At 43.1% G+C, this 26,548-nt stretch overlaps 1 protein-coding gene across 2 annotated transcripts; it reads right to left on the bottom strand.

Moving 5' to 3' along the window:
* Positions 1–8,577: 8,577 nt before the first annotated feature.
* LOC128512452 (palmitoyltransferase ZDHHC23-A-like) lies at positions 8,578–15,359 on the bottom strand. Of its 2 annotated transcripts, none has more exons than XM_053485734.1 (5): positions 15,261–15,359; positions 11,021–11,128; positions 10,375–10,938; positions 9,943–10,110; positions 8,578–9,800 (listed from the first exon to the last, which is right to left on the bottom strand). In XM_053485734.1, the coding sequence occupies exons 2-5, from the start codon at positions 11,077–11,079 to the stop codon at positions 9,530–9,532; spliced, it is 1,062 nt and encodes a 353-aa protein (XP_053341709.1). In that variant the 5' UTR covers positions 11,080–11,128; positions 15,261–15,359; the 3' UTR covers positions 8,578–9,529. The 2 variants fall into 2 exon arrangements, with proteins under 2 accessions (XP_053341709.1, XP_053341708.1); XM_053485733.1 differs by having other exon boundaries at positions 11,028–11,128.
* Positions 15,360–26,548: the final 11,189 nt, after the last annotated feature.

Below are 26,548 nucleotides of genomic sequence, written 5' to 3'. Positions count from 1 at the left end.
CGGCGCTCTTTATTTACACACGAGAGCGATGAGTTTTTCCCCTGCGCTCGGTAATGTACAGCACATCGGGCCCAAGGCATAAGAACTAAGCGGGCCCCCAAGAGTGACAGTGTTTTTTTTTTTTTGGGTCATATTATGTCAATGGACAATGGTAATTTATTAAACACAATATTAAATGAAAACAACAACATCAAATGCAATATTTAAAAAAAACTGCAATAGTATGTTAACGAGCTGCAGGATGTGATCACATTCAGACTGTGTCTGTGATTACTGGAGCTGATTGAAGAGGAACAGCTTTGCAGCAAAACCATCATAAATGTTACAAAAAAGGAGATATCCAGTGCCAGAGGAAAAAAACAGAAAAATAATAGTTTCTTAAAAAGGAAATTTAAACTAAGCTATGTTGCAGGCTAACGTTAGCTGGCCAGTTGATTAACAGCCTCAGTAGCCTATCGCCTAAAGTTCATGTTTGAATAAATCCTTAAATAGATTTGACATGTTGATTTATTATAATAAAACAAATTATTAAGATAGTTTAGATTGGGCGCTCGCCCTATCATCCGGAGATCGCTGGTTCGATCCCCGGGTGATGCTGTTACCTCTCACAGCCAGAGAGCTGATTGGCCGAGCTCTCTCAGGGGGGAGGGATGAGAGGTACCCAGTGCTCCCACATTAATCACGGCTCTACAGCCAATCAGGGGCGTCTGTGAGCTGGCGCACGCGGAGGGAGTGGATAGCGCTGTTCCTCCGACTGTGTTACGCCGCCCCCAACAGTGTGTGAGCAAGCAGCTCGAAAAAATGGTCAGTGACGTCACGTGGATCGGAGGGAACACATGGGTCGGTCTGCGGCCCTCCCGACTGATTGGCAGTAGAAACTTAATTTGGGAGCCTCCAGTGACTGGGAGGAATTGGACACAACTAAATTAGGGGAGAAAATTCGGGAAAAGGGGGATCCAAGATGGCGCCGAGTATGGCTGCCTCGCCGCAAGCTCCCTCAAGCAATAAAAGCGACTTGACTTGACTTGACTACATTTATAAGATAGTTTTAGATTAAAGTTTTTGTCTTCTCCATAAGAATTACATTTCTGGATATATACAGTAATTTGGTAATAAAAATAAGCTTCTGTTTTATAAACTTGATACTTATAACAGCTTAACATTAATTACATTAGCCTACCTTTGGGGTCTTTGCTATTATATTTTAATATCATTATGCCTCAATTAGCTAGTTACAGATTAAGAGTTGTTGCTTTATGTGTAGTGTCGGCTTGCTGTGTGTTTAATAATTTTTATTTTTAAAATAGCATTCTGTTCCATACTCTCATGGTCTCGCTGTTTATGAAACGGACGCAGATGCAGGTTATTTGAGCTTTACTCGTTTCTTTTATTTTTCTTGGAGAATCATCAAACACAACAAACAAAATAGAAAATAAACACCGAACGCTGACTCCCCAGGCTGGGTCTGCAGGCAGGCCTTTAACGGTTAACGCAGATTATTTTATAATCAACACAACATAAGTCATCTCAATCACAAGTGTATTACTTTTCAGCAGTGACCTTGACTTTAACCTGCTGTCTGTAACTGTCCCTGCCCAGTCCCTGCAGACACCGCTTATTCCTGAGAATGAGACAAAGAACACACATGGAGGTTAATGTGGCCCATAAACAAACGTAACAACAACAGTAAACGGACAGGGACCTACGGGTTCGGCTGGTTTAAATAGTGACACACAGGGGAGAGACACAGGTGAAACTAATCTATTATTGCTGTGAGACATAACAACGTAGACACACTAGGGGGAGACAAAGCGGTGGCTCAGTAATCCGGAGAACCAGATCTTATTCCCCAGGACTGTGGTGGCACAGGTGTGACAGTAACCCCCCCACAGCCCCCGCCCACCCTCAGGACCGGCCTCCCGAGGGAGGCGAGGATGCCCCTGTTGCCTAGTCGGAGGGAGTGGGGGCCCGCCGACCGGATGGACTGGCCGGCGAGTGGGGTGGCCCGGAGGTCATGGTGCCGGGCGATCTGGCCTCTCTCGGTGGAAAGCCGCTATGAGCTCGGGGCTCAAGCTGTATTTAGCTGGCACCCAACTCCTTTCCTCCGGGCCGTACCCCTCCCAATTCTGGAGATATTGGATGGACTCACCTCCGTGAATCGATAGTTTGGTCACCTTGAACGCAGGGGCGCCCACTATCTCCACAGCCCCAGGGAGCGAGGGTTGTGTTGTGCCCGCATCTAGCGGTCTTCGAATCACTGGCCTGAGAAGAGATACATGAAACACATTTAATTAATTTAATTAATTAATGCGCATATCATTTGGGAGGTTTAATTTAAAGGAAACGGGATTAACTTGAGAGACCAGATTAAGCAGTCTGCCCATTCGTGTTGTCTGCTGCTACAGTATGCACGGAGGTATCCAGACAGAACCTCTGCCTGCCCGTTCAACTCGGGGTAAAAGCCTGACGTTAGGCTAACAGTGCTTGCCAATTCCTGTAAGAAAGCTTTCCAGACCTTGGCGATAAACTGGGGACCATGATTGGAAACAATATCCTCCAATTGTACAAGATAAAACAACAGTTCTCACGGTTTCCCTCATTTTAGGCCACCAGAACTTTTGCGTGAGAATTTTAAAAGTGCGTGCCATGCCTGGGTGACCGCAGGAAGGATTAGTGTGAGCCTTTATAGTCACTCGGTTACGAAGAGCTTCGGGTACATAGGTGCGATCCGGTGGGCACCCGTTGGGCACGGGATTGGACCGTGCCCACTAGGCGATCTCCGTCTTGAAGTCCCACATCACCGGAGCTACTATGAGCGACGCGGGCAGGATGGGCTCCGTTTTAGCTGTTGGAATTGGCACTGGATAATAACGCGACAAAGCATCTGCCTTTTTATTCTTCAAGCCTGGTCGATACGTAATATGAACTAGGAAAAGCGTAAAGAACAGCGCCCACCGGGCTTGGAGAGTATTTAATCTTTTGGCTTGTACTCTAAATTTCGATGATCAGTGAGTACTAAGAAGGGATGTTTGGCCCGCTTCAGGTGTGACACATACTCTTATGAAACTTGCCTAGGAGCACTGTTGAAATATTTTGAATGTGGGGCACAACCAACTGTTACAATGATACTGTGCGCATAATCTGGCATTGAAAATAGTCAATCATATTGGCGGCAGAGAGGGGCCCGCAAAAATATTTTACAGTTTTTAGAATTTATATTGCTTATAAATAAAGGTAACCGTAAAAACTTTGTAATAGAGGAAAGCTTACAGTGCGGATAATACAATGTTTTAATGTCAGTTTGATTTTTTTTTAAAAACATGACATAATTTGTGATTTTATGCAACACAATTGCTCTACGACATTTTGGTTTTACGTTTAATATTTAGTATGAAGTCATAAGTATTTGAACATTTAATACCATCTGCACTGGCAGATATAAAATTGTACATCAATGGCTGCACTGCAATTAACCTCATTTCTCTTATTTTATTTTTTGGAACTCGTGATTTATATCCTTCATTTATATGCTTCTTATATATCTTTTTATCCAGCATTCCACTAGTAACTCTGATCATCTCTTACATTCCCCTGTGTATACTGACTGTATGTCAGGTCAAGTCAAGTAGGCTTTTATTGTCATTTCATGTTCCTTGTCACTTGACTTGTATTTGTATGAAATGACCCATGATTTTTTCCACTTTATGTTATCAATTATTGAGGCCCAATAAAATGTACTTGTTGGAACATTCTTTAAAATATAAAATAAATACTTTGACATATGTGTTTATTGTTACATTTTGAAAATGCACCCAATGATTGGTTCATCATACGTAGTTACAATATCACCCAGACTGAGATGAGATTTATAAAGTTGTAATAACCCTGTGGAACAGCATTAATCACTGATTTATATTCTCTTAATGGAATAGGAAAATCATGAATTGGTCATTTGTAAGTCCAGAGTCTGAATCATCTAGAAGCAATGATATGTAATCAAAACCTCTTAGATGCTATTTTGAAAGAAAAAATGACTTTTTCTTGACAGTAATATTAGAGTTGTTCCATAATAAAGCTTAATATAAAAATAAAAAGACTGCAAAGATATTAACCCACGAATTCTGTTGAAATGTGAGATGGTATAAAAAACCATAAAGACGTGGGGTTTATTAGACATTATTTCAACCAATTTATCTTAAACACATGGTTGACATCATACAAGTTTAATACTTCAAGTCCTCTTTGGACTGTCCAGAACCGACCCTGGCTCAAATTATTAATTTTAGTAAACATAAATGATTGAAATGAGACTTCTATAGATTCAATTCAATTCAATTCAATTTTATTTATATAGCGCTTTTAACAATGATCATTGTCTCAAAGCAGCTTCACAAAAATGAAAGAAAATTTTTAGAAAAGAAAATATTTGGAAGTGTGTATGTGTGAGAAAAATGTGTCAAGATAATAATGAGATGAATGACTGAATGATAAATGAAATGTCTCTGATGAGCAAGCCAAGGGTGACGGCGACAGTGGCAAGGAAAAACTCCCTGAGATGGTAATAGGAAGAAACCTTGAGAGGAACCAGACTCAACAGGGAACCCATCCTCATCTGGGTGATAACAGATAGAAATAACATCATGTGTGTTGTGCAGGTGAAAGTTCAATATAACAGAAGTTCTTTAAATTAACATAAAGTCCAGTTCAGCACAGGGAGTCAGTAGGTGCAGAGGGCAGATGGGGTCTGGATCACTGGGAGCACAGGAGCAGGATGTGTAGCTCCAACCATCATAAAGCAGAATCCAGCTGGAGCTGGTCCTTCTCTGGATGCCTCAGGATCCTCACAGGGTTGGCCTTTGTCTACTGTAACTGGCACAATCTCCAGATGCCTCAGGATGAAATTAGGGTAGAAAAGTACAGAACAGATGGAGAGAATTAGCGTAGTTGCCATTCAGGATAGGTGTACTGGAGTATGAGGTTATGGGATGAGTTACGTGTATGCCAGATTAAAGAGATGCGTCTTGAGTCTACTTTTAAACTGGGAAACTCTGTCTGAGCCCCGAACACTGTCTGAAAGGCTATTCCAAAGCTTTGGAGCTAAATATGAAAAAGCCCCGCCCCCTTTTGTAGATTTTGAAATTCTAACTACCAGAAGTCCAGAGTTTTGTGATCTTAAAGGAGCGTGGTGGATTATAGCGTATCAGAAGACTGGTTAGGTATGTGGGAGCTAAACCACACCCTCAGCCTTGTATGTAAGTAGTACTATTTCATAATTAATTCTAAATTGAACAGGTAGCCAGTGCAGGGATGATAATATAGGTGTTATATGATCATATTTTCTGGATCTAGTGAGAACCCTGGCGGCTGCATTTTGGACTAACTGTAGCTTGTTTATTGAGGATGCAGGACAACCACCTAGTAATGCATTACAATAGTCCAGTCTGGAGGTCATGAATGCATGAACTAGCTTTTCTGCATCAGATACGGATAAGATGCTCCTAAATTTGGCGATATTTCTAAGATGGAAAAAACCTTATTAACACTTGAGATTTCTACTGGGTCTGTGCAAGGTCTGCCATTAATCAGAAGAGAAGACAACAGATTTTTATTATAATTACTCTTTTCTAGAGCCAAAAAATTGCTAGTGTTCTTCTCACCATTCTCAAGCCATTTGGCACGAGACCTAATGAAAGCAGGAAAATTTAAGAAATTAAAAATAAATTGATTCTAGATCTCTGAGATTGTCCTTTATTTTGCCAAGTATAGTCTTTAATGTCTGGTTTAAAGAAACACCACGTGTCAGTCAATGAAGGATCAGAGCAAACTGACAAAATAATGTTGTGAGACTGTGTACCTGGGGACTGTTTTAGTGGTAAACGATCTCACCAAAGTGAAGTCACCAAATAATACAATATAAGAACTCTGGTATTTTGATTGTAATGTTTTGATCTTACTAGTAACAACCATATTTTAGTCTTTATTTAAAGGGTTAGAATTAAAGCCATACACATGGACACTTATGGACACATTTATGCACACTTCATATTTATGTTTTATTCTTGGATCAAGCACACAAGTCACTTTAATAATAATTTAGCTTCATACATATGTGCACCCCCCCCCCCGCAGTCATTTTTCTTTATTTATACAAAAATGTCCATATTTTCTATATTTTCTATTGCACAGAATATTTTAATTTGTACAGAAATATTTTTACTTTATTTTTACCTAGCTAAATTTTATTTTCTACTGTATCTCTTTTTATTCATTTTTTTTATATAATTAAGTTTTTTTCTTTTTAAGGTCACTGGCGGTCGTGTAAGCATTTCGCTGCATATCGTACTGTGTATGACTGTGAATGTGACAAATCAAATTTTAATTTGACTTAAATTTGATTTGATAATGAAAACAGAACTATATAATTCAACCACCAGATTTAACCACCTACCAATATCTGAAGTTAGATGCCCTGGAGTTATGCTATTGAATTCATGCAGAAGGATACAACAACCAGCAGAATGATTAAACCCTTGACTAAAATAAATAGTATTTCCTCACTGTGATCTACAAAACCTCAAATCACTTACAACGGAACGAGTCTCTTGTAATAATATATAATCTGAATCAGTTTGTTTACACTGCAAAAAAAATTGCTTTCCTCTTAGTTTCCTCGAATACCTCAAACAACCCAGCCTGTTAGTTAAGAGTGCTGCCTTCTGATTGGTAAGTAGTTCCTGAGAGGTGGACTGCACAGGCAATAGTCATAGGAAGACAGAATCATTTAATGAGTTTAAATCATTTAAGTTAATTTTGTTTTTTTGATCAGAAATAAAATAAAATGTTACATTTTCAATAAAAAGACCTCCAACACGTCTACATACACACATTTAGTCTATAATTCCAGTAATGAAAATATTACACTGCAGCTAAGGACATATTATAATAAACATAATGATCAGCTCACCTTCATATCATCCGGTCCGAGTCGTTTGTTCTTTTTTCACGTGACTCTCATAGACGCGATGCAGTGCAGTACACAGGAAACAGAATTGAGCAGCTCTTTTCTGAATCATTCGTTTATTTGAATCTATTGCAATGCATAGCATCTATTGAACAAAGAAAAAACGACTTGGACCAAAAGACTCAAAGGTAATTACTCATTTCTGTTTCCTGTACATAACCTACAGAGGTTTTGCAATGTTTTGCACGTGCGCGCCCAGTAGAAAATAAACAAATCAGAACGTAGCAATCAGGAATCCAGCAACGTTCGTACCATTCCTAATATTATTTATATTATTGATTTTTTTTAAAAGTCAAGAGCCTTACTCTTATGTGTCTTCCTACTGTATCAGCTATAGCTATGTAGGTCCGAGGATAAGATTAGAGCGTGCACGAACATGCACATGGAGATTTTGAGGCAATCTACTTCGGTTCTCAGGTACGATTGGCTTCCATATCTGACTTGATTTGTGTCTGAGAATGCTGTATCATTCTCAAGAACACCTCTTTAAGTGGTTCCAGAGCCAGGAACGCTCGTGCTCTCACTGATCAAAAGGAACCCAACTTTGAGGTCAAGTGTTCTTGGAAAAATCCCGGTCCCTGATGTGAAAATGCCCTACCGAAGGGTAGACTTGTACCGTAGAGATAACCCTCGTAACCTCAGGAAGGAATCTAGAAAAAATCTGTTTCTTTGGGGAGAAGTGTACTTTTGTATTCAAAGTACATTTTAGAGCATGTGCTTAGTATTTCTACTTGAGTATCGAGTTTGTGTACTTCTGTCACCTGTGCTGTACCCATGTGATCGTAAATCTTCGGAGCTCCGGTCACTTCCTGCGTGTTGGTGTAGATCCAGAGATCCAGAATGACACATTTTAAAGAAATCAAATAAACACTTTCTGTTACATTAAGTCAGCTTTTAATAGCGTAGTGTATAAATTACACAATTAAACAGTTTCACTGCGTTTCATCTCCTGCAACATTTCAAGAAAAAGGAGAATTTATTAATTTATTATTAAATATTTTTTATATAAGTGCTTTTCAGAGTTTAGATATATTTCAGCATATAAAAGAAAAAAATAATGTTAATATAATAAAATGCAAGTAACACACAAGGAAGATGAAATAAAAGAAGGACGTGTGTTTATCTACAGTAAATCACAATGAAATAAACCGTTTAAAAAAAGGAACAGAGTTGAACTTTTAGTGTTGTGTGTAAATTTAAAAAAAGAAATAAAAATGAATAAATATATAAATATATATATATATATATATATATATATATACAGTGAAACCTTGAATTTTGAGCATAAGTCGTTACGGCTCGTATTTCAAAAACGCTCGTAAACCAAATCGAATTTTGCCATAAGAAATAATGGAAACTCAAATTATTTGTTCCACAGCCCAAAAAAAAGGTACACAGATAAGTGTTTCCATTTGTGTGCACAGGCGCTCTTTGTGTGTGTTTGTGTGTATATGTGTGTGTGTATGTGTGTGTGTGTGTGAAGCTGAAGTAAGGAGCCCCTCCCCTCTCCCCCTTCTCGTCTTCAACAGTTACCCTTTCTCCACTGTTTTCACACACACACACACAACGGAAACACTGTTTTATAAAAAAAATTAACAAGAAATCTCTCTAATACCACTCGATTGAGCAACACACTAACGAAATCACTTCTGTAAAGTAAAAATAAATTAAATTAACCTGCACTTTACCTTTGAAAAGCATTGTGACAGAGCAGTGTTTCTGTGTAGAGCAGAGAGTGTGTGTGTGTGTCTGTGAAGGCAAAAGTAGGAGGGGTCTGTGTGTGTGTGTGTGTGTGTGTGTGTGTGTGTGGCACGGTGTCCAATGACGTGCGTGCACACAGAAACAAAGAGCAGCTGATACAGACAGTGGAACTTTTCAAAATGGATCTTTACCCTCTCTAATGAGACTTGCTTTTGCTTTACACGCACACTGTACACACTCGCATACAGACGCAAAACAAACGTTGGCTCAGTTATGATCACGCTCGCCATCAAAACAAGAAGCGCATGCGTGATACATGATACTCGGTACTTGTAAACCAAGACTTGTTCGTTTTCCAAGTCAAAAAGTATTAAAAATCTTTGCTCGTCTTGCGGAACACTCACAAACCGTGTTACTCACAATCTGAGGTTCCACTGTATATATACTGTGTAACTGCTACAGTAAAATGCTGTAGGATGTGATATTGTGTTTATATTGCTTAATATTAGAATTTAAATATGGCTTGTAATACATAAACTATTGAACCTCCTGCTGTTTCTGTCTTTGGCCTCAGTTTAGGAAAAAGTTTGAGTTGTTGATGTTCGAAAGTATAAATTCACCTGAGTGCATAACAAGACTGTACTGTACGTGTGTCTGTGTGTGCTTGTCCATGTTTGTAAATATCCTGAGCCTTATTTAAACACTCGAGTGACATCAGTGCATGCACTTTACCCAGAATGCACGGCTGCAGTTTCCCTGTATAAAAGTGTGTATAGGAAGTATAAACGGCACACGTTTGTTTGTGGGTCATACGTTGTGTGTGTGAGTGTGTAAGGCCCCATGGTGTGTGTTCATAGTCAGGAACTCGATCCAGTTGTGCACAAAGCCACGTGTGTATGTACCCGTTTCCACGACGATGCCAAAGTAGCGAGAGCGCGCGATCCGGTTGCGTAAGGCGATGTGGACTTCGCGCTCCGTCACGTTACAGCTCACGTTAACCAGCTGCAGGACGAGGAGGTAGCAAAGCGCACCTGTCACTATACAGCTGTACCACACACAGGTGAAACACAGCGCAGTGCTGCACACACACACACACACACACGCACGCACAGAGAAAAGAGAGATAAAATTCACAATTTATATTATATAAGCCCATATGTAGCTCCGCCCATTAAATCTTTTCTCTGCGTGTGTGTGTGTGTGTGTTTGTGTGTGTGTACCTGTACTGAGTGTACACTCCTGGGCAGTAGAGTGGAGCGATGAATATGCTCTGCCGTGGACACACACTTCTCAGCACCATGCTGATCCCGTATAGTGATGTCATCAGGAAGAGGAGGAGCGTCAACAGGAAGTGCTTATGATTGGCCTGTCCTATACAGCAGTTAATCCTAAAACACACACACTCAGTGTGCATAACGATGGTTTGGATGATTACACCACATTCTTGTAAGTGTGTGTGTGTGTGTGTGTGTGTGTGTGTGTGTATGTGAGTGAGTGACAGATTGTCCTGGTGTGGACACCATGATGAAGTCTGAACTCCTGTGGAACACACACATGTCTCACCAACCTGCCTCACTCAGACGTCTGCTGGGAATCACTGTGTGTGTGTGTGTGCATGTGTGTGCGTGTAAGTAAATGAGATAGAGACCCACCAGACACAGTGATGGTCCATGCGTAACACACACTCCCCGCAGATCCTGCAGTGCCCCGCCCTCTCAGGTCGCACCAATCGGCATACAGGACACCACTTCTTACCCCCTGGACTCTCTGATTGGCTGACTCCATTACAGTGGGTGGCGCCTCTGCATGAAACCGGACAGGTAGGATCAGCTCGCACGAAGCCGGGCCCGCGTTTTGTGCGCGCAAGAGAGACCAATGTCATTATCATGCCAGTCGTCACGGTAACCACCTGTCGAGTACCCACAGTGCCCCGGGGCAGGATCTCGGTGATAAACAGGAAGTACATGTAGGCGAGGGAGAAAAGGGCGAGCGTGAGGAAGAACAGCGTGCGTCTCTTTTTGCGGTGAGTGACGTAGTAATACCAGAGTACCAGGACAGGAAGCGCGGTCAGGACCACCACTCCCAGCATGCAGTGCAGCGCTGCTACACGCAGCAGAACAGGAAGTAGAACCATGGGAGGGAGAACGGAGAGGTCCATGTGACCGGGAAGAAAGCGGGAGAGAGGGGACGGCTTCTCCCAATCCACACACAGGAGTCTGAGAGACAGAGCGAGACAGTACAACCTCAGGATTAACAGGAAGTAGGAAAGAGCAACTATCTGTTACAGTAACCTTTGACCTCTGACCTTTCACACACATCGTCCAATTCTTCACAGTCGCAGCAGCAAAACGGATCATCCGGCTCCGGAGGTTTAAAACGTTCACGCTTCATATCTATCACTCCAAACTACAGAGAGGAAGAGAGAGAGAAAGAGAGAGAGACAGAAAGACAGGGAGACAGAAAGACAGAGAGAGACAGAAAGACAGAGAGAGACAGAAAGACATAGAGAGAGAGACAGAAAGACAGAGATAGACACAGAGAGAGAGACAGAAAGACAGAGAGAGACACAGAGAGAGAGACAGACAGAGAGAGACAGAAAGACAGAGAAAGAGAGAGAGACAGAAAGACAGATAGAGAGACAGAAAGACAGAGAGACAGAAAGACGGAGAGAGAGAGACAGAAAGACAGAGGGAGAGAGACAGAAAGACAGAGAAAGAGAGAGACAGATAGAGAGACAGAAAGACAGAGAGACAGAAAGACAGAGAAAGAGAGAGAGAGACAGAAAGACAGAGAAAGAGAGAGAGAGACAGAAAGACAGAGAGAGACACAGAGAGAGAGACAGACAGAGAGAGACAGAAAGACAGAGAAAGAGAGAGAGACAGAAAGACAGATAGAGAGACAGAAAGACAGAGAGACAGAAAGACGGAGAGAGAAAGACAGAGAGAGAGAGAGAGAGAAAGACAGAGGGAGAGAGACAGAAAGACAGAGAAAGAGAGAGACAGACAGAGAGACAGAAAGACAGAGAGACAGAAAGACAGAGAAAGAGAGAGAGAGACAGAAAGACAGAGAAAGAGAGAGAGAGACAGAAAGACAGAGAGACAGAAAGACGGAGAGAGAGAGAGAGAAAGACAGAGAGACAGAAAGACGGAGAAAGAGAGAGAGAGAGAGAGAGAAAAACAGAGACAGACAGGCAGAAAGAGAGACAGAAAGACAGAGAGACAGAGAGACAGAGAAAGAGAGAGAGAGACAGAAAGACAGAGAGACAGAAAGACGGAGAGAGAGAGACAGAAAGACAGAGAGAGAGAAACAGAAAGACAGAGAAAGAGAGAAAGAGACAGAAAGAGAGAGAGAGACAGAAAGACAGAGAAAGAGAGAGAGACAGAAAGACAGAGAAAGAGAGAGACAGAAAGACAGAGAAAGACAGAGAGACAGAGAGACAGAAAGACGGAGAGAGAGACAGAGAGAGAGAGAAACAGAGACAGGCAGACAGACAAAGAAAGATAGACAGACAGACAGAAAGAGAGAGGTTGAAGAGAGAATGAGAGGAAGAGTGAAAATTAAATCTGTATGTAAATGATTTTTGCTAAGAATAAAACAGTTACACACTCTCTTACACACACACACACACACACACCTGCATTACTTTGCTTTAGCCACGTTAAGAGTTTGATTATCGAATCAGTCTACATTAGTGAGGGTGAGTGTGGATTTCTCTTCAGTAACCTGACACCGGTGTGTGTGTGTGTGTGTGTGTGAGTGTGTGTGTGAGTGTGTGTGTGTTTCGCTGCTTTATAAAGTGAGCAGATTGGACAGTCAGTGAGAGAGCGCATGGTGTCCGGTGTCCTGCTCAGCTATAATCACCATTCCATGCGTGTGTGTGTGTGTGTGTGTGTGTGTGTGTATCACAGTTCAGTACTGAGTGCTAGCGTGACGTGCAGGTGTGTGTTGATGAGATCAGGAAGTGATCCCCCGTGGAGCTGCAGTGTGGAGCCTTACTCCTAATGACCAGAACCATATTGTGTCTCATTCGTGTCTCATGCTTTCACTTCTTCTGTGTTTTGAACCTTCTGCTCTCTGACCCGTTCTGTGCCGGAACACCGAGTGAAACATCTCCAGCTCGTTCCATGAAGAACCCTGACGCTACAGAACCACGCGGAAGGAAATCAGTAACGCTTCTGGACCTGAGTTTGGAAAGACGTCATAAACGGTGGCTGTGCTTTACACAGAGGTCATCAGTACAAGATCTCTGAGAGAAATGCATGCGACACTGGACGGAAATAAATGTTGTGACATCATCAAAACAATTCCACGGTTGGAATCAAAGCAAACAGCCCCAGATCGTCACACTGTCTCCAGCGGTCCAATGAAATATTAGAAGGTGTGACTTGTGTGTTTGGCCGGGCAGCGGACGTTCCAGTGACTACTGTTAAAGTTTCCTTTTATTAAAACACACAGTCACATTTCATTGCTTTTTTTTTTTTTTTAATCTATGTGTGTGTGTGTGTGTGTGTGTGTGTGTGTGTGGTGATATACTCTTCCACTCACTCATCAACATGAACATGTTTAATATCAGCAGCAGTGTTTTACCTTCAGCACTAATCTCTCTCCCTCTCTCTCTCACACACACACACACACACACACACACACACACACACACACACACACTCTTAGTCCCTCTGTCTGTGTCTTTCTCGCTCTAGAATCAGGGCCAGTGTGTGTTCCCTCGTCTCAGTAACTGGGCCAGACCAGAACCTTTTCCCGGAGAGACTCCGTGCGGTTCTGCAGCACACTGAGTGACATTGAGCAGTTCCCACAGGATGTGTTCTAATTTACACTCGCTCCCTATAGTGCACACTATAACATGCCCTACATGTGTTTCCTCAGATGGGATTACTGTCTAAACGGAAAGCAATTTCCTGACAGAGCTTGATGGACATGTGTGTGTGTGTGTGTGTGTGTGTGTGGTTATATAAAGTAACAATTCAGTTAAACTATGTTTTAATTTCAATTCAATTTCAGTTTATTTGTATATTTCTATTAACACAGGGATCATGGGTATAAATGTGAAGTGTGTGTTACATGATGTGCGGGATGTGATGAAGAACCCTGAGGTTTCTCTTTACTCACACATACATCTCATCTTTATAACAGAGAGGAATGTCGATGAGTTCAGGTTATTGTTTGTGTGTGTGTGTGTGTGTCGGGGTTGTGTCTGTATCCTCTTCCCTCTGGAGTGGAGCTCGGGTGTGTGCTGTACGCAGAGCTAGCTCAGAGGGTAAGTTGTTTGAATGCTGATCAAAAGGTTATGAGTTTAAGCCCCAGCACCACTGAGCCGCCCCCTGGACCCAGCACTCAACCCTCACCTGCTCAGGTGTGTAAGGAGATAAACATAACTCGCCCCGGATAAGTGTGTGTGCCGAAGTGTAAATGTGATGGACCTCATCGACATCAGTGTGACACCAGAGTGATTAGAAATGGATCCAGTTCTGAGATATAGAGCTATAACCAGTGCACATTCTGCTCCTGGAATCATTACATTAAATTATCTTTATAAATAAAAGAAAGGTTTTGTCTGCACATTGGTCAGGACTTCGCTTAACTATTTACGATTCATACACAGGAGGACCAGAAACCCGTCTCAGAAAGTTTTCTGTCTGTATAAAATAATCTCCTAATGCGCCACTGTCTCAATGTAAACAAACACCTGCACCAATAGATATTAATTAGAAAAGATAAACTGAATATTTTGACTGGGATTAGTTCATATTTTCACTTTGGCTGAAATAACAGCGCTGAAGTGGTATAAGTGAATTTTAACACGCTGGAGTGGTTTTAAGACAAAACTTCATCTTTATCCTTTGATCTACTTTTTCCATTTCTCATCTGTGATTCACTCTCCGATTACCGAACAGGGAGTGTATTTGTCTGAGCACCAAAGAAGGACAACTTAGTGTAAACAAGGCGTAAACATAAACTTCTCTATATCATCACTTTCACGTTGGTGTAATAAGATAAAATGATATTAAATTCAAGATCTTGCCGTGAACTACAGTATAGATACATTTTGTACCTAATATTCAGCCAGCAATCCAGTGAAAAACAATTCTGTACAATGTTGTTACATAAAACAAAATTTTGTGAAATTACAGTTAAAAAGAGTTGGTGAAAAACTGTGTTTATCTTTGTTGCAGACGGACATGTGCGTGAGCTATAACCTGAAATAATAATAATAATAATAATAATAATAATAATAATAATATCACTGATTACATTAAAGCTCATCAGATTATTTCTAGCTTTGATCTTTTCATTGTTCCTACACACCCTTTAACCTCGAGTGTAACACTGGTTATTAATATTAATATTGTTGTTGTTTACTGGTAACTGGTTTACTGGGACTTTAATGTAACCAGTCTCACGTGCTTTGGATTGATTTCTACATTTATAGAATATGTCATTTATACACACTCTCACATCTCACACACATTTCCACAACTGCACGCGGTGTGTGTGTGTGTGTGTGTGTTGCTGAACTTACCTGTGGCTCGCGCTCCCGGTTTCCGCCACACCTTGTTGTTTAACGGAGAATCCTGCTGATGAATATCTCCGTGTGTGTGTGTGTGTGTGTGTCAGCGCGCGCGCGCGCACGGTCTTAGTCCTTTACAGAAGTCACTCCGGGGATAAAGAGCTGATGATGATGATGATGTTTCCCGCCCCGGGTCGCCCGCCCGACTCCGCGTTAGTGCGCGAGCTGCTGATCCCGCGCTCGTGCCAACTCGCGAGCAGCAGCGGAAAGTAGCACGCGCATGCTCTCTCTCTCTCGCTCGCTCTCCAAAATCCCGTACGAGTCTCCAGGTGACGTCACCAGGCGTGCTCCTCTAGTCCCTATAGACTGATAACCTAAAAGGTTCTGATCTGTTACTCTTCAGGTTAAGGGGGGGCTTGACTTGAAAAACCTTCCATCTACAGTTGAATATAAATATTAAAACTTTGATCATCATGTTATCTAGTTTAATTTAGTGTTTTAGTTTCATAAATAAGACAGTAGGTTCTCTATTCAACCCCTTAAAATATCATAGCTACTGGGCTATTTATTCTAATTCATTAATAAAGACAAACATTGTTTTAATGTAATTAAACATCTTTTTAATATCATTTTTTGTTTGTTTCTATTCATTAAAAAAAGTTACTTTTTATAAATCAAAGTGATAAAAAAAAATCTACTCTAAGGCTAATAAATGTATTTTACAATTTGGGACATTATTTAATACAATACAATATTTATTACAAAAACAGTTTTTTCCTCTCTCTGTAAATCTCACTGTTATACAGTTAAACCGAGGGCACTGAATGCTGTCTGTCACTATGTTTAATCATTTATGTGTAGAACTCTATGGTAGTTAATGCCGTATGCACTGTGTAATGTTTTATATAGACAGTCAGGTTTTCCAATTAAAACAGTAACAGCATGATTGTTGTATAAAGTAGACTATAGGTTTATAGAGTCTGTATTAAGGGCTTCATGTTCACAGCTGGTGTGATGAGGGTGAACACAGCGAAGATTTAACTGATTAATCCCTCATGACATTTAATAAACTGTATTAATGAGAAACGACTGCACTGATGCAGATATAACAATTTATCAAAGACAGCTAAAGCCCCCCTAAAAAATGGCTTAGTGACGCCCATGTATCTCACACACTGATATGAACTCCCTCCTCCTCTAGAGGATATAAATCAGTCATTAATGCTCTCCCAAGAGTCTTATTGTGACTTCTTAAACCTCATCTCAGATCCAGTGAATTATTCACTGCTAGCGTTAGTGCGCATCACTGTCGGGTTTGTAGAAACAGTTAAAATGTTAAATCTAATAATAATCTGCTGATCATTAATGTAATCAGTGACATTATTGTTATTATTATTATTATTATTATTATTATTTGAGGTTGAAGCCCACGTCCATGTCTGTGTGTCTCTCTGTACAGCAGAACTCTCTGTCTAACTTATTAATACAAAGAAATCCCATTCTGTAAGGTTGAGTATCTTACGCCTTGTTTACACTAAGTTGTCCTTCTTTGGTGCTCAGACAAATACACTCCCTGTTCGGTAATCGGAGAGTGAATCACAGATGAGAAATGGAAAAAGTAGATCAAAGGATAAAGATGAAGTTTTGTCTTAAAACCACTCCAGCGTGTTAAAATTCACTTATACCACTTCAGCGCTGTTATTTCAGCCAAAGTGAAAATATGAACTAATCCCAGTAAAAATATTCACTTTATCTTTTCTAATTAATATCTATTGGTGCAGGTGTTTGTTTACATTGAGACAGTAGCGCATTAGTAGATTATTTTAAAGTAGATTATTATTTTAAAGAGTGTATTATTTAAGAAATCACGATAGACTGATTTGTGTATAAAGAGTTTTTATGAGCGACAGAAGAGAATGCAGCACACAGCGGAGTGTTTCTCATAATCAGGGCGTCATGCTGCTGCAGGACATTAATCAACTCTGTGCTATAAGTGTGCGGCTCCACAGCAGCGTGCACTCGTTTATTTTTACATTTATATTTCTGATCCATTTATAGGTACAGTTAATGTTACATGTCCACAAAAACTGAGAAACCACAAAGCCGTGTAAACTCCTCTGTGCTGAAACCTACAGCTTTAACAGGTACACCACACACACACACACACACACACACATTGACATTGGAGACTCCTTACACTAATATTACATTATTTGTGAATGAGCTGTTACTATAGAAACATTAACGAATTAGAAAAAAGAGCGACATTAAAATATATAAACCTACAATTTGCAGCTGCAGTGCAAATCATGAGACATGTGCAAATGTGTGTGTGTGTGTGTGTGTGTGTATATGCTTAGGTTTACATAAAACACGCAATGGACATGTTTAATATCTTACTCAGCGTGTTTTGTCCCCAGGTGTGAAGTGAACGTACAGAGTGAGCAGTTTGTCTGAATTTCTGCAGTCTGGGTAAAAAATCTGCAATGAGAAAGCTGAAATTTCTATAAATGCTTCATCAGGATCACACACACACACACACACACACACACACACACACACACACACTTTAGCGATTCTGTAAAAGTTCAGCAATTATTTATCTCCTCTTTGGTTTCCTACACATGAACATAAACGTTAATATGTTTATTCAGTAATGGCTGTGTGTGGTGTGTGTGTGTATACTGAGTGTGGTGTGTGTGTGTATACTGAGTGTGGTGTGTGTGTGTATACTGAGTGTGGTGTGTGTGTGTATACTGAGTGTGGTGTGTGTGTGTATACTGAGTGTGGTGTGTGTGTATGCTGAGTGTGGTGTGTGTGTGTGTGTATACTGAGTGTGGTGTGTGTGTGTATACTGAGTGTGGTGTGTGTGTATACTGAGTGTGGTGTGTGTGTATGCTGAGTGTGGTGTGTGTATGCTGAGTGTGGTGTGTGTATGCTGAGTGTGGTGTGTGTGTATGCTGAGTGTGGTGTGTGTGTGTGTATGCTGAGTGTGGTGTGTGTATACTGAGTGTGGTGTGTGTGTATGCTGAGTGTGGTGTGTGTGTGTGTATGCTGAGTGTGGTGTGTGTGTATACTGAGTGTGGTGTGTGTGTATACTGAGTGTGGTGTGTGTGTATGCTGAGTGTGGTGTGTGTGTGTATACTGAGTGTGGTGTGTGTGTATACTGAGTGTGGTGTGTGTGTATGCTGAGTGTGGTGTGTGTGTATACTGAGTGTGGTGTGTGTGTATGCTGAGTGTGGTGTGTGTGTATACTGAGTGTTGTGTGTGTGTATTCTGAGTGTGGTGTGTGTGTATGCTGAGTGTGGTGTGTGTGTATACTGAGTGTGGTGTGTGTGTATGCTGAGTGTTGTGTGTGTATGCTGAGTGTGGTGTGTGTGTATGCTGAGTGTGGTGTGTGTGTGTGTATACTGAGTGTGATGTGTGTGTATGCTGAGTGTGGTGTGTGTGTATGCTGAGTGTGGTGTGTGTGTATACTGAGTGTGGTGTGTGTGTATGCTGAGTGTGGTGTGTGTATGCTGAGTGTGGTGTGTGTGTGATACTGAGTGTGGTGTGTGTGTATACTGAGTGTGGTGTGTGTGTATGCTGAGTGTGGTGTGTGTGTATGCTGAGTGTGGTGTGTGTGTGATGCTGAGTGTGGTGTGTGTGTGTATGCTGAGTGTAGTGTGTGTGTGTATGCTGAGTGTGGTGTGTGTGTATGCTGAGTGTGGTGTGTGTGTGTATGCTGAGTGTGGTGTGTGTGTGTATGCTGAGTGTGGTGTGTGTGTATACTGAGTGTTGTGTGTGTGTATGCTGAGTGTGGTGTGTGTGTATGCTGAGTGTGGTGTGTGTGTGTATGCTGAGTGTGGTGTGTGTGTGTATGCTGAGTGTGGTGTGTGTATGCAGAGTGTGGTGTGTGTGTGTATACTGAGTGTGGTGTGTGTGTGTGTATACTGAGTGTGTTGTGTGTGTATACTGAGTGTGGTGTGTGTGTGTATACTGAGTGTGGTGTGTGTATGCTGAGTGTGGTGTGTGTGTGTATGCTGAGTGTGGTGTGTGTGTATACTGAGTGTGGTGTGTGTGTGTATGCTGAGTGTGGTGTGTGTGTGTATACTGAGTGTGGTGTGTGTATGTGTATGCTGAGTGTGGTGTGTGTGTGTATGCTGAGTGTGGTGTGTGTGTGTGTATGCTGAGTGTGTGTGTGTATGCTGAGTGTGGTGTGTGTGTGTGTATGCTGAGTGTGTGTGTGTATGCTGAGTGTGGTGTGTGTGTGTGTATGCTGAGTGTGTGTGTGTATGCTGAGTGTGTTGTGTGTGTGTGTATGCTGAGTGTGTGTGTGTGTATGCTGAGTGTGGTGTGTGTGTATACTGAGTGTGGTGTGTGTGTATGCTGAGTGTGGTGTGTGTGTGTATGCTGAGTGTGGTGTGTGTGTGTATGCTGAGTGTGGTGTGTGTGTGTATGCTGAGTGTGGTGTGTGTGTATGCTGAGTGTGGTGTGTGTATGCTGAGTGTGGTGTGTGTGTGTATACTGAGTGTGGTGTGTGTGTGTATACTGAGTGTGTTGTGTGTGTATACTGAGTGTGGTGTGTGTGTGTATACTGAGTGTGGTGTGTGTGTGTATGCTGAGTGTGGTGTGTGTGTGTATGCTGAGTGTGGTGTGTGTGTATACTGAGTGTGGTGTGTGTGTATGCTGAGTGTGGTGTGTGTGTGTATGCTGAGTGTGGTGTGTGTGTGTATACTAAGTGTGGTGTGTGTGTGTATGCTGAGTGTGGTGTGTGTGTGTGTATGCTGAGTGTGTGTGTGTATGCTGAGTGTGGTGTGTGTGTGTGTATGCTGAGTGTGTGTGTGTATGCTGAGTGTGGTGTGTGTGTGTGTATGCTGAGTGTGTGTGTGTATGCTGAGTGTGTTGTGTGTGTGTGTATGCTGAGTGTGGTGTGTGTGTATGCTGAGTGTGGTGTGTGTGTATACTGAGTGTGGTGTGTGTGTATGCTGAGTGTGGTGTGTGTGTATACTGAGTGTGGTGTGTGTGTATGCTGAGTGTGGTGTGTGTGTATGCTGAGTGTGGTGTGTGTGAATACTGAGTGTGGTGTGTGTGTATGCTGAGTGTGGTGTGTGTGTATGCTGAGTGTGGTGTGTGTGTATACTGAGTGTTGTGTGTGTGTATGCTGAGTGTGGTGTGTGTGTATGCTGAGTGTGGTGTGTGTGTATACTGAGTGTGGTGTGTGTGTATGCTGAGTGTTGTGTGTGTATGCTGAGTGTGGTGTGTGTGTATGCTGAGTGTGGTGTGTGTGTGTGTGTATACTGAGTGTGATGTGTGTGTATGCTGAGTGTGGTGTGTGTGTATGCTGAGTGTGGTGTGTGTGTGTATGCTGAGTGTGGTGTGTGTGTGTATGCTGAGTGTGGTGTGTGTGTATGCTGAGTGTGGTGTGTGTGTATGCTGAGTGTGGTGTGTGTGTATACTGAGTGTGGTGTGTGTGTATGCTGAGTGTGGTGTGTGTGTGTATGCTGAGTGTGGTGTTGTGTGTGTGTGTATGCTGAGTGTGGTGTGTGTGTATGCTGAGTGTGGTGTGTGTGTATGCTGAGTGTGGTGTGTGTGTATGCTGAGTGTGGTGTGTGTGTATGCTGAGTGTGGTGTGTGTATGCTGAGTGTGGTGTGTGTGTGTATGCTGAGTGTGGTGTGTGTGTGTGTGTGTATGCTGAGTGTGGTGTGTGTATACTGAGTGTGGTGTGTGTGTATGCTGAGTGTGGTGTGTGTATGCTGAGTGTGGTGTGTGTGTGTATGCTGAGTGTGGTGTGTGTGTGTGTGTGTATGCTGAGTGTGGTGTGTGTATGCTGAGTGTGGTGTGTGTGTGTATGCTGAGTGTGGTGTGTGTGTGTGTGTGTATGCTGAGTGTGGTGTGTGTGTATGCTGAGTGTGGTGTGTGTGTGTATGCTGAGTGTGGTGTGTGTGTATACTGAGTGTTGTGTGTGTGTATGCTGAGTGTGGTGTGTGTGTATGCTGAGTGTGGTGTGTGTGTATGCTGAGTGTGGTGTGTGTGTGTATGCTGAGTGTGGTGTGTGTGTGTATGCTGAGTGTGGTGTGTGTGTGTATGCTGAGTGTGGTGTGTGTGTATGCTGAGTGTGGTGTGTGTATGCTGAGTGTGGTGTGTGTGTGTATACTGAGTGTGGTGTGTGTGTATACTGAGTGTGGTGTGTGTGTATACTGAGTGTGTTGTGTGTGTATACTGAGTGTGGTGTGTGTGTGTATACTGAGTGTGGTGTGTGTGTATACTGAGTGTGGTGTGTGTGATGCTGAGTGTGGTGTGTGTGTGTATGCTGAGTGTGGTGTGTGTGTGTATACTGAGTGTGGTGTGTGTATGCTGAGTGTGGTGTGTGTGTGTATGCTGAGTGTGGTGTGTGTGTATGCTGAGTGTGGTGTGTGTATGCTGAGTGTGGTGTGTGTGTGTATACTGAGTGTGGTGTGTGTATGCTGAGTGTGGTGTGTGTGTGTATACTGAGTGTGGTGTGTGTGTGTATACTGAGTGTGGTGTGTGTGTGTATACTGAGTGTGGTGTGTGTGTATGCTGAGTGTGGTGTGTGTATGCTGAGTGTGGTGTGTGTGTGTATGCTGAGTGTGGTGTGTGTATGCTGAGTGTGGTGTGTGTGTATACTGAGTGTGGTGTGTGTGTGTATGCTGAGTGTGGTGTGTGTGTGTATGCTGAGTGTGGTGTGTGTGTATACTGAGTGTGGTGTGTGTGTGTATACTGAGTGTGGTGTGTGTGTGTATGCTGAGTGTGGTGTGTGTGTATGCTGAGTGTGGTGTGTGTGTGTATACTGAGTGTGGTGTGTGTGTGTATACTGAGTGTGGTGTGTGTATGCTGAGTGTGGTGTGTGTGTGTATACTGAGTGTGGTGTGTGTGTGTATACTGAGTGTGGTGTGTGTGTGTATACTGAGTGTGGTGTGTGTGTATACTGAGTGTGGTGTGTGTGTATACTGAGTGTGTTGTGTGTGTATACTGAGTGTGGTGTGTGTATGCTGAGTGTGGTGTGTGTGTGTATACTGAGTGTGGTGTGTGTATGCTGAGTGTGGTGTGTGTGTATAATGAGTGTGGTGTGTGTGTGTATGCTGAGTGTGGTGTGTGTGTATACTGAGTGTGGTGTGTGTGTATACTGAGTGTGGTGTGTGTGTGTATACTGAGTGTGGTGTGTGTGTGTATGCTGAGTGTGGTGTGTGTGTGTATACTGAGTGTGGTGTGTGTGTATACTGAGTGTGTTGTGTGTGTGTGTGCTGAGTGTGTGGTGTGTGTATTCTGTGTGTGGTGTGTGTGTATGCTGAGTGTGGTGTGTGTGTGTATGCTGAGTGTGGTGTGTGTGTGTATGCTGAGTGTGGTGTGTGTGTGTGTATGCTGAGTGTGGTGTGTGTGTATACTGAGTGTGGTGTGTGTGTGTATGCTGAGTGTGGTGTGTGTGTATACTGAGTGTGGTGTGTGTATGCTGAGTGTGGTGTGTGTGTATGCTGAGTGTGGTGTGTGTGTATACTGAGTGTGGTGTGTGTATGCTGAGTGTGGTGTGTGTGTATGCTGAGTGTGGTGTGTGTGTATACTGAGTGTGGTGTGTATGTGTATGCTGAGTGTGGTGTGTGTGTGTGTATGCTGAGTGTGGTGTGTGTATGCTGAGTGTGGTGTGTGTATGCTGAGTGTGGTGTGTGTGTGTATACTGAGTGTGGTGTGTGTATGATGAGTGTGGTGTGTGTGTGTATACTGAGTGTGGTGTGTGTGTATACTGAGTGTGGTGTGTGTGTATACTGAGTGTGGTGTGTGTGTGTATGCTGAGTGTGGTGTGTATGTGTATACTGAGTGTGGTGTGTGTGTGTGTATGCTGAGTGTGGTGTGTGTGTATGCTGAGTGTGGTGTGTGTATGCTGAGTGTGGTGTGTGTGTGTATACTGAGTGTGGTGTGTGTATGCTGAGTGTGGTGTGTATGTGTATGCTGAGTGTGGTGTGTGTGTGTGTATGCTGAGTGTGGTGTGTGTGTATGCTGAGTGTGGTGTGTGTGTGTATGCTGAGTGTGGTGTGTGTGTGTATGCTGAGTGTGGTGTGTGTGTGTGTATGCTGAGTGTGGTGTGTGTGTATACTGAGTGTGGTGTGTGTGTATACTGAGTGTGGTGTGTGTGTGTATGCTGAGTGTGGTGTGTGTGTATACTGAGTGTGGTGTGTGTGTGTGTATGCTGAGTGTGGTGTGTGTGTGTATACTGAGTGTGGTGTGTGTGTGTGTATACTGAGTGTGGTGTGTGTGTATACTGAGTGTGGTGTGTGTGTATACTGAGTGTGGTGTGTGTGTATACTGAGTGTGGTGTGTGTGTATGCTGAGTGTGGTGTGTGTGTATACTGAGTGTGGTGTGTGTGTGTATACTGAGTGTGGTGTGTGTGTATGCTGAGTGTGGTGTGTGTGTATGCTGAGTGTGGTGTGTGTGTATGCTGAGTGTGGTGTGTGTGTATGCTGAGTGTGGTGTGTGTGTATACTGAGTGTGGTGTGTGTGTATGCTGAGTGTGGTGTGTGTGTATACTGAGTGTGGTGTGTGTGTATGCTGAGTGTGGTGTGTGTATGCTGAGTGTGGTGTGTGTGTGTATGCTGAGTGTGGTGTGTGTGTATACTGAGTGTTGTGTGTGTGTATGATGAGTGTGGTGTGTGTGTATGCTGAGTGTGGTGTGTGTGTGTATGCTGAGTGTGGTGTGTGTGTGTATGCTGAGTGTGGTGTGTGTGTGTATGCTGAGTGTGGTGTGTGTGTATGCTGAGTGTGGTGTGTGTGTGTATGCTGAGTGTGGTGTGTGTGTGTATGCTGAGTGTGGTGTGTGTGTATACTGAGTGTTGTGTGTGTATATGCTGAGTGTGGTGTGTGTGTATGCTGAGTGTGGTGTGTGTGTGTATGCTGAGTGTGGTGTGTGTGTGTATACTGAGTGTGGTGTGTGTATGCTGAGTGTGGTGTGTGTGTGTATACTGAGTGTGGTGTGTGTGTGTGTATACTGAGTGTGTTGTGTGTGTATACTGAGTGTGGTGTGTGTGTGTATACTGAGTGTGGTGTGTGTGTGTATGCTGAGTGTGGTGTGTGTGTGTATGCTGAGTGTGGTGTGTGTGTATACTGAGTGTGGTGTGTGTGTGTATGCTGAGTGTGGTGTGTGTGTGTATACTGAGTGTGGTGTGTGTGTGTATACTGAGTGTGGTGTGTGTGTGTATGCTGAGTGTGGTGTGTGTGTGTGTATGCTGAGTGTGTGTGTGTATGCTGAGTGTGGTGTGTGTGTGTGTATGCTGAGTGTGTGTGTGTATGCTGAGTGTGGTGTGTGTGTGTGTATGCTGAGTGTGTGTGTGTATGCTGAGTGTGTTGTGTGTGTGTGTATGCTGAGTGTGTGTGTGTGTATGCTGAGTGTGGTGTGTGTGTATACTGAGTGTGGTGTGTGTGTATGCTGAGTGTGGTGTGTGTGTGTATGCTGAGTGTGGTGTGTGTGTGTATGCTGAGTGTGGTGTGTGTGTGTATGCTGAGTGTGGTGTGTGTGTATGCTGAGTGTGGTGTGTGTATGCTGAGTGTGGTGTGTGTGTGTATACTGAGTGTGGTGTGTGTGTGTGTATACTGAGTGTGTTGTGTGTGTATACTGAGTGTGGTGTGTGTGTGTATACTGAGTGTGGTGTGTGTGTGTATGCTGAGTGTGGTGTGTGTGTGTATGCTGAGTGTGGTGTGTGTGTATACTGAGTGTGGTGTGTGTGTATGCTGAGTGTGGTGTGTGTGTGTATGCTGAGTGTGGTGTGTGTGTGTATACTGAGTGTGGTGTGTGTGTGTATGCTGAGTGTGGTGTGTGTGTGTGTATGCTGAGTGTGTGTGTGTATGCTGAGTGTGGTGTGTGTGTGTGTATGCTGAGTGTGTGTGTGTATGCTGAGTGTGGTGTGTGTGTGTGTATGCTGAGTGTGTGTGTGTATGCTGAGTGTGTTGTGTGTGTGTGTATGCTGAGTGTGGTGTGTGTGTATGCTGAGTGTGGTGTGTGTGTATACTGAGTGTGGTGTGTGTGTATGCTGAGTGTGGTGTGTGTGTATACTGAGTGTGGTGTGTGTGTATGCTGAGTGTGGTGTGTGTGTATGCTGAGTGTGGTGTGTGTGAATACTGAGTGTGGTGTGTGTATATGCTGAGTGTGGTGTGTGTGTATGCTGAGTGTGGTGTGTGTGTATACTGAGTGTGGTGTGTGTGTATGCTGAGTGTGGTGTGTGTGTATGCTGAGTGTGGTGTGTGTGTATACTGAGTGTGGTGTGTGTGTATGCTGAGTGTTGTGTGTGTATGCTGAGTGTGGTGTGTGTGTATGCTGAGTGTGGTGTGTGTGTGTGTGTATACTGAGTGTGGTGTGTGTGTATGCTGAGTGTGGTGTGTGTGTATGCTGAGTGTGGTGTGTGTGTGTATGCTGAGTGTGGTGTGTGTGTGTGTATGCTGAGTGTGGTGTGTGTGTATGCTGAGTGTGGTGTGTGTGTATGCTGAGTGTGGTGTGTGTGTATACTGAGTGTGGTGTGTGTGTATGCTGAGTGTGGTGTGTGTGTGTATGCTGAGTGTGGTGTGTGTGTGTGTGTGTATGCTGAGTGTGGTGTGTGTGTATACTGAGTGTGGTGTGTGTGTATGCTGAGTGTGGTGTGTGTGTATGCTGAGTGTGGTGTGTGTGTATGCTGAGTGTGGTGTGTGTATGCTGAGTGTGGTGTGTGTGTGTATGCTGAGTGTGGTGTGTGTGTGTGTGTGTATGCTGAGTGTGGTGTGTGTATACTGAGTGTGGTGTGTGTGTATGCTGAGTGTGGTGTGTGTATGCTGAGTGTGGTGTGTGTGTGTATGCTGAGTGTGGTGTGTGTGTGTGTGTGTATGCTGAGTGTGGTGTGTGTATGCTGAGTGTGGTGTGTGTGTGTATGCTGAGTGTGGTGTGTGTGTGTGTGTGTATGCTGAGTGTGGTGTGTGTGTATGCTGAGTGTGGTGTGTGTGTGTATGCTGAGTGTGGTGTGTGTGTATACTGAGTGTGGTGTGTGTATATGCTGAGTGTGGTGTGTGTGTATACTGAGTGTGTTGTGTGTGTATACTGAGTGTGGTGTGTGTGTGTATGCTGAGTGTGGTGTGTGTGTGTATGCTGAGTGTGGTGTGTGTGTGATGCTGAGTGTGGTGTGTGTGTATGCTGAGTGTGGTGTGTGTATGCTGAGTGTGGTGTGTGTGTGTATACTGAGTGTGGTGTGTGTGTATACTGAGTGTGGTGTGTGTGTATACTGAGTGTGTTGTGTGTGTATACTGAGTGTGGTGTGTGTGTGTATACTGAGTGTGGTGTGTGTGTAT

The sequence above is a fragment of the Clarias gariepinus genome, chromosome 24 (assembly GCF_024256425.1).
Source record: "Clarias gariepinus isolate MV-2021 ecotype Netherlands chromosome 24, CGAR_prim_01v2, whole genome shotgun sequence".
NCBI classification, from domain to species: Eukaryota; Metazoa; Chordata; class Actinopteri; order Siluriformes; family Clariidae; genus Clarias; species Clarias gariepinus.
Note: the sequence above shows the minus strand (reverse complement) of the source record. Positions and strands in the feature narration are given on the sequence as shown.

What these genes read in the sequence shown, in the direction of transcription:
- LOC128512452 (XM_053485733.1), bottom strand. Translation starts at nt 11,113, where the DNA reads ATGAAGCGTGAACGTTTTAAACCTCCGGAGCCGGATGATCCGTTTTGC. An exon ending in TTGGACGATGTGTGTGAAAG is followed by an intron (nt 10,939 to 11,027) that starts GTCAGAGGTCAA and finishes TCTGTCTCTCAG; the next exon opens with ACTCCTGTGTGTGGATTGGG. An exon ending in ATGGACCATCACTGTGTCTG is followed by an intron (nt 10,111 to 10,374) that starts GTGGGTCTCTAT and finishes TGTGTGTTTTAG; the next exon opens with GATTAACTGCTGTATAGGAC.